Below are 7,932 nucleotides of genomic sequence, written 5' to 3'. Positions count from 1 at the left end.
GGAAAGATTGTTTGTTGCATAGAGTTAGATAAAGGGCTCTAGTACCAAAAACGAAATTTTAGCACGGGGAAAGCCTTTAAGGACTTTCACTATTTTGAAGTAGTCAACTGGGTGGGACTTCCCATGAGAAATGGAAGGATCACATAATTCCATCCAGATCACCAGGCGGGATCAGCCAATGAATTACACTTGTGAGCAAGCATTCCATAACTGCAGATGGCAGTAAAACATTCCATAACTGCAGGTGGCGGTAAATTGCCAAACTTGGCGTTATACCTGTTCAAACACACTCCAGGTGACAGTATGTACCCTTTCAGTTGGTTTGCCAACTCAAATAAGAAAATTGGCTACTTCAAAATGGAGATGGCCTCAATAGCGCTGCCAGAGATACTGTATATAATGACGAGATGGTCAACGCCCTAACAATGGGAGTCATTATCCCAAGGGCCGAAAAGCAGGCGCTCTGCATATAGCTGTGTATTACCGCTTCGCCTCTACCTCTATGGCACTGCCAGTGCTCTCACAGACATGCCTATCTAAGTCTATGGTTTGTCGGTTTCTCTAACAAACTTGGCAGTTTTTAGACCTGCCCGCAATGACAGCGTGTAAACCCCACCCATTCAGTTTTGATTACCCCCCCTCATTCTCTGTCTTGATTTGCTTTCGCTCTGTCAGTGACTTTTCCTCCCAAGTGTAGCCAGCAACAAGGTAGTGAGTGTACATCACACCCGGGCTGACGCGTGATTACCAGGGGAAAAAAATAAAAGGGGCGATAAACGCACGAAACATTCAAGGCAATGCCCCTTTTGTTGTCAGCGAGCGTTTTATAAGTGTTTGTTTAGTTTGAATCTACCTACATTTTTGGAGGATGATACCACAATGAAGAACGTTAGCCAAATTTGGCGTTTTAGCTAGCTAAGTGTCATATATGGCTAGCTAGCCCGCCTAGCTATATATTTTAGCCAGCTATCTAACGTTAGCCATACTTGTTAGCTAGGTGGTCACGGCTAGCAAATACAACACAAGCTAGCTACAGTACAGTACAGTAGCTTGCTATCCTAGCTAGATAAAGCGAGTACTTTTTTTGTTTTTAATCTTCGTCGTGTTTTGCCGTTTAACAGCTAGTTAGAAATGTAGTTAACTAGCAGATGGACAGTTTCACAGAGGCTCTTTGTCACTACTCGGACGTTTTATGGTCTTGGTTCTGGGGCGGCTAGGCGTAGCATGAGACTGTACAGATGTGGCAGCCAAGTTTGTCCCGTTGTCTCCGGGTCTTGGGTTGGTAAGCACACGGGAATTTAAATGCGTTGGAAGAGTCGTTGCTAGAGAACCACGACATTTAGTTAAATATATTGGTCATTTTTGGACTGAAACGCTAACTATCCTGTTGACTGTGAAGAGCTAGCTAGCTATTGTCGCTGGCTAGGTGCTATCGAGTTTAACTGGGCCATATTAGCTAGTTGTATCTGCCTTGACTAGAGCCTTACAAGCTGTCAAATATTTGGTGTAACTGCCCAATGCTAGCTCGCGCAAAGGCGTCCTCAAGAGGCCAAACTTCGTAGCTAGCTGGCTACATTTGTTGCATCCACACCACTCATTTATTTTTACCCTTGGACTGTCCATTCGGATTTATAAAGGGGATTGGGACAATTATTTGCTATTAAGTGTGAGTTGTGGGCGCCGCATTCAAGTCTGGCGTTTAAATACTGCGGTGATGACTTTAGAATCCATGATGGGTTGTTGCCTGAGCGAGGAGGCGAAGGAGTCCAAACGAATCAACGCCGAGATCGATAAGCAGCTCCGTCGAGACAAGCGAGACGCGAGGAGGGAACTTAAACTTCTTTTGTTGGGTACAGTAACATTAAACCATTCTTCCTCCATACACACACGTTCCCATAATTTAATTAATTGGATGGATGCTTGAAGTCTTCAATTATTGTGATTGGTATGTGATGGCTTTCAATTTCGGAGTCAATTATGCATCATTGCTGAAGTGATACCATTCATCATAATGATATGAGTATTGTATTTGATCTATAAGGATTTATAGTATGCAAAACAAGTTGCCCCAATTACATAACAGCCATGCTGCTGTAAACCACAACGTTTCCCTACGTTATCCGATATGTAAAGCGATTTGACTTTATGATTTGGATGGCATTGTGAGAGCAACTCTGCATTGTTTGTAAAGGACTCGTTCATATAACGGGAAAGTCTACACCTGTTGTATTTGAAACATGTGACAAATAAATATTTTATATTGAGGATTCTACGTGAAGCCTCCAGGGCTGACATATCTGAGCTGTATTACAGTGCATAGGACAAACATGAGCCCCACAGTGGACACGTCATAAAACCTAGCAGTCAAGCACAGAAATAGTTCCAATCGTTTTTATCACCATTCATTTTTCCCATAGGAGATTTTAGCACCAGTTCAAACAAGGTCTGTTTCATGTAGGCTTTCCCTGGTGACGTTTTGATAACTGAAAATGTCTCTTTGACAATGTGACTTTTATCAGTATCAAGTACATTTCCCCTAAGCAAAGTATTTATCAGCAAAGTGGTTTTATTTCGAGGGTGTTGGGAGCACTGTAAGTTATTTAAGATAACTTCCAAGAGTTACAGTTTCAAAAGATGGGCAGGGACTCCACTGTGCTGACTTTAGGGGGACGCTTGTTCCACCATTGGGGTGCCAGGACAGAGAAGAGCTTTGACTGGGCTGTGCGGGAGCTGCCCTCCCGTAGGGGTGGTTAGGGCCAAGAGACTAGAAGTGGCGGAATCGGTCTTGAAGATGATGCAAGCTTCAACTGGAAGCCACTTTGGATGGTTGAAGACCAGGCGGGCTGCGCCATTCTGAATAAGTTGATGGCACAAGCGGGGAGTCAAGCCAACAGTTGCACGAGTCTAGACCAGGATTTCTCAAACTCGGTCCTGGGGCTCCCACTGGGTGCACATTTTAGTTTTGTTCTAGCACCGCACAGCTGATTCAAATAACCAACTCATCAAGCTTTGTTTATTTGAATCAGCTGTGTGGTTCTAGGCAAAAACCAAAAAGTGCACCCAGTTTGGCCTGGATTAGGACCTGCGCTGTGTCAGGAAAGGTCGTACTCTTTGGGTGTTTTTAGAGCATGAACGAGTCTGTGCTTTAATGTTTGCAAAGAACTACAGGTTGTTGTCCAGGATTATGCCAAGTTTCTTTGCACTCTGGGATGGGGACACTGTGGAGTTGTCAGCTGTGATGGCGAGTTCTTGATGCAGGCAGGCCTTTCCCGGGAGGAGGACAGCTCCAAGGTTTAGCTTGAGGTGGTGGGCCAACATCCAAGCTGAGATATCTGCCAGACACGTAGAGATTCGTGTCGCCGCCTGGGTGTTGAAAGGGGGTAAGGAAAAGAGATGTCATCCGCATAGTAATGATAGAATAGACTATGTGAGGAAATGACAGTGCAGAGTGACTGTGTAGAGAGAGAGAGAAGAGGGTCTAGAACCAAGCCCTGGGGGACACCAGTAGTGAAAGCACGTGGTGCAGACACAGATCCTGTCTACCTGCCAGGTAGGATGCAATCCAGGAATGTGCAGAGCCTGAGACACCCAACCCTGAGAGGGTGGAGGATCTGATGGTTCACGGTTTTGAAGACAGTGGATAGATCTAGGACCGGGGGGGGCAAAGTAGGCCAACAGGCCGTAACCGGCCCGTCGGGCACTTCAATCCAGCCCGCGGGGCATACATATATTTATACATTTGTAGTTACATTTTTTTTTTTACCCCCTTTTTTTTTCTCCCCAATTCTGTGGTATTCAATTGGTAGTTAGTCTTTTGCCATCTCTGCAACTCCCATACAGACTCCTGTACAGGCCCCAGTGTTGAGGATCAGCGGGGTGGAGATGTTGTTGCCTACCCTCACCACCTGGGGGCGGCCCGTCAGGAAGTCCAGTACCCAGTTGCACAGGGCGGGGTCGAGACCCAGGGTCTCGAGCTTGATGACGAGCTTGGGGGGTACTATGGTGTTGAATGCCGAGCTGTAGTCGATGAACAGCATTCTCACATAGGTATTCCTCTTGTCCAGATGGGTTAGGGCAGTGTGCAGTGTGGTTGAGATTGCATCGTCTGTGGACCTATTTGGGCGGTAAGCAAATTGGAGTGGGTCTAGGGTGTCAGGTAGGGTGGAGGTGATATGGTCCTTGACTAGTCTCTCAAAGCACTTCATGATGACGGAAGTGAGTGCTACGGGCGGTAGTCGTTTAGCTCAGTTACCTTAGCTTTCTTGGGAACAGGAACAATGGTGGCCCTCTTGAAGCATGTGGGAACAGCAGACTGGTATAGGGATTGATTGAATATGTCCGTAAACACACCGGCCAGCTGGTCTGCGCATGCTCTGAGGGCGCGGCTGGGGATGCCGTCTGGGCCTGCAGCCTTGCGAGGGTTAACACGTTTAAATGTCTTACTCACCTCGGCTGCAGTGAAGGAGAGTCCGCATGTTTTCGTTGCAGGCCGTGTCAGTGGCACTGTATTGTCCTCAAAGCGGGCAAAAAGTTATTTAGTCTGCCTGGGAGCAAGACATCCTGGTCCGTGACTGGGCTGGTTTTCTTCTTGTAGTCCGTGATTGACTGTAGACCCTGCCACATACCTCTTGTGTCTGAGCCGTTGAATTGAGATTCTACTTTGTCTCTGTACTGACGCTTAGCTTGTTTGATAGCCTTGCGGAGGGAATAGCTGCACTGTTTGTATTCGGTCATGTTACCAGTCACCTTGCCCTGATTAAAAGCAGTGGTTCGCGCTTTCAGTTTCACGCGAATGCTGCCATCAATCCACGGTTTCTGGTTAGGGAATGTTTTAATCGTTGCTATGGGAACGACATCTTCAACGCACGTTCTAATGAACTCGCACACCGAATCAGCGTATTTGTTAATGTTGTTATCTGACGCAATACGAAACATCTCCCAGTCCACGTGATGGAAGCAGTCGTGGAGTGTGGAGTCAGCTTGGTCAGACCAGCGTTGAACAGACCTCAGCGTGGGAGCTTCTTTTTTTAGTTTCTGTCTGTAGGCAGGGATCAACAAAATGGAGTCGTGGTCAGCTTTTCCGAAAGGAGGGCGGGGCAGGGCCTTATATGCGTCGCGGAAGTTAGAGTAACAATGATCCAAGGTTTTTCCAGCCCTGGTTGCGCAATCGATATGCTGATCAAATTTAGGGAGTCTTGTTTTCAGATTAGCCTTGTTAAAATCCCCAGCTACAATGAATGCAGCCTCCGGATAAATGGATTCCAGTTTGCAAAGAGTCAAATAAAGTTCGTTCAGAGCCATAGATGTGTCTGCTTGGGGGGGTGATATATACGGCTGTGATTATAATCGAAGAGAATTCTCTTTCATCACACCATGTCTCGTTAGCCATAAGTACCAGAAAGGTAGATAATGTGGTCGACATTTGATTGTGAGGAATTCTATAATGTGGTCTTCTTACATTTGATTGTTTTTTTAAATTTTAAATTTTACCTTTATTTAACTAGAAGTCAGTTAAGAACAAATTCTAAATCAGGAACAGTGAAACTGCCTGTTCAGCGGCAGAATGACAGATTTGACCTTCAGCTGGGGATATGTTTCTTTCATCACACCATGGGTCTTCCAGTCACGGCCAGCTGTAGCCTGCGATCGATCTGTAGTGATGCCTCAGGCATGCAGTGCCTTAGCCACTGCGCCCTCTCCATTGGTCCCCCAAAAATGGGGCCCTCTGTTGAATTTCAAAATCAGAAAGATGTCTTGAGGGAGAAAGTTTCTGGAGAGCCTCTGACACAGAGGAGAGTGGTCTGTTGAGTGAGCTGCCTTGACGCCTGTCTGGTTAGGGTCAAGAAGATTGTTCTAAGGGAGGTAACGAGAGTTGGTCAGAGACCGCACGCTCAAGTGTTTTAGAAAGAGAATAAAGGGATACCAGTCAATGGATGGGTTTCCCTGTGGGTCCAGCTTTTTATTTGACTTTCATGGGCTTATCAACACCAAAGATAACAATTACATTTTAGAAAAACAATGGCAACACTAGCTATTCTCTTATAGAGTTTGAAAGCCCTTAATATTGCTAGCAAATGTTCCAGCTGTCTTGATATTCTAGCAAGAAACCATATTGAAATAGCAATGCTCAAAGAAACACACCTGCACCAAAAGGACACGCATTAGAATAGAGAACCATTTGTACAAACTGGCTGATTTTTGATCAGCCCCAAACAAAATTAATGATGTAATCATAATGATACATAAACTCAATCACCATCATTGGTAAAGACCAAGAAGTTAAATGTATCCATAATGGAAAGAGAACGGCCTTTATTAATGTCTATGCTCAAAATGTATATAATCATATCTTTTTTGATTCTCTGAACAGCGTGTTAGAATTAACTGAATTCCAACTGTTTATTGGGACAGACGGGAATGCCATTATGGACATATCTGGTACAAATCTAATATGACCACTACAATTCACAGGCAACCAAGTCTCTCCAACATATACTATTTGATTACAACCTTATTGATGCCTGGTGAGCTTATAACCCTAAAGCAAAAGATTACTCTTTCTATTAAACAGGCACAAAACATTCTCCCAAGTCGATTTCATACTATTATCTACTCTATTTTCTTAAATCAAGAAAATGGAAATTCAACATTTAAGCCTTTCTGATCATCATGCTTGTTACTGCCAGATACACATTTCAGAATCTTGTAAAAGAGCCACAAGGTGGAGCTTTAATATTTCCTTACTACAAAATCCTACTTTCTATGAAAATTTGAAATTGAATGAATTCATAATGATTTACCCCATTTTTCTCCTCAATTTTGTGATATCCAGTTGGTATTTATAGTCTTGTCCCATCGCTGCAACTTATGTATGGACTCGGGAGAGGCGAAGGTCGAGAGCCATGTGTCCTCAAACACTGCACTGCTTCTTGACACACTGCTCGCTTAACCCTGGAAGCCACCCGCACCAATGTGTTGGAGGAAACACCATACTGCTGGCAACCGTGTCAGCGTGCATGCGCCCGGCCTGCCACAGGAGTCGCTAGAGCGTGACCAAACCCTTCCCTAACCCATCTTATGCTGGGCCAGTCTCCCGGTCGCGGGATCGAACCGGGGTCTGTAGTGATGCCTCAAGCACTATGATGCAGTGCCTTAGACTGCAGGAGGCCTAGATTGAATAATTAAAAAATATATATATATAAGAACTCCTCTTCTCTCAACTGAGGAAACCTGCTTGCTGGGAGCCCTCATTTCTCTCCATGAACTCAGAAGGGTATTGGATAACATGAATAAAGGCACCTGGTTGTGACTGTATTCCTCCTGAGGTCTATTTAACACTTTGGAATCAATTAGTTCCACCGTTACTGTTACTTGAAAATATTAACACAGCCGTTCACAAAGGTTCATTTGGAAGGGATTTAAATACAGCACTAATTCCGCTTTTATTAAAAAGGTTACGGATGCCACACAGTGCTCTCACAAACTCCCTCTATCTTTGATAAACACAGTTTAATATCTATTTTCAAATGTTCTGTCTTCCCGTCTCGAAACTTACTTACCCAAATTGATACATCTGGACCAAAGCGGGTTTATTAAATGATTATCCTCAGAACCTCCGTCTATTACATATCTTACATGCTTCATCAGAAACTAAAGCTCCTTGGGCAGTTCTCTCGACGCAGAAAAAGCTTTTGATAGACTAGAAGGGTCATATCTTTAGTTGGTTTTTGAACATATGGGACTTAGCTCCAATTTCATGATTAAAGTACTATATGACAATCCGTCAGCCATAGTAATAACAGGCAATACCTGCTCTGTTCCGTTCAGAATAACTAGAAGTAGCAGGTAAGGTGATTCTCTCACCTCTCCAATTTGTCTATGGATCCCCTGGCCCGGGCGATTTGATAATTGATGGAAATTACTCATCTCTCA

The 7,932-nt window shown here is 44.5% G+C and overlaps 1 protein-coding gene across 3 annotated transcripts in view; it reads left to right on the top strand.

The window, feature by feature from the left end:
- The first annotated feature begins 670 nt into the window (after positions 1 to 670).
- The window catches only part of LOC112250892 (guanine nucleotide-binding protein subunit alpha-11), an 88,680-nt gene continuing 81,418 nt past the window's right edge, over positions 671 to 7,932 (top strand). The window contains exon 1 of one of the 3 annotated variants that reach the window (XM_024421420.2): positions 671 to 1,850. In XM_024421420.2, coding sequence (XP_024277188.1) covers positions 1,715 to 1,850 — 136 coding nt within the window. In that variant the 5' untranslated portion in view covers positions 671 to 1,714. The remainder of the gene's footprint in view (positions 1,851 to 7,932) is intronic. The other 2 variants (XM_042322104.1, XM_024421419.2) reach the window with 2 other exon arrangements.

The sequence above is a fragment of the Oncorhynchus tshawytscha genome, linkage group LG05 (genome assembly GCF_018296145.1).
Source record: "Oncorhynchus tshawytscha isolate Ot180627B linkage group LG05, Otsh_v2.0, whole genome shotgun sequence".
NCBI lineage: Eukaryota > Metazoa > Chordata > Actinopteri > Salmoniformes > Salmonidae > Oncorhynchus > Oncorhynchus tshawytscha.
Note: the sequence above shows the minus strand (reverse complement) of the source record. Positions and strands in the feature narration are given on the sequence as shown.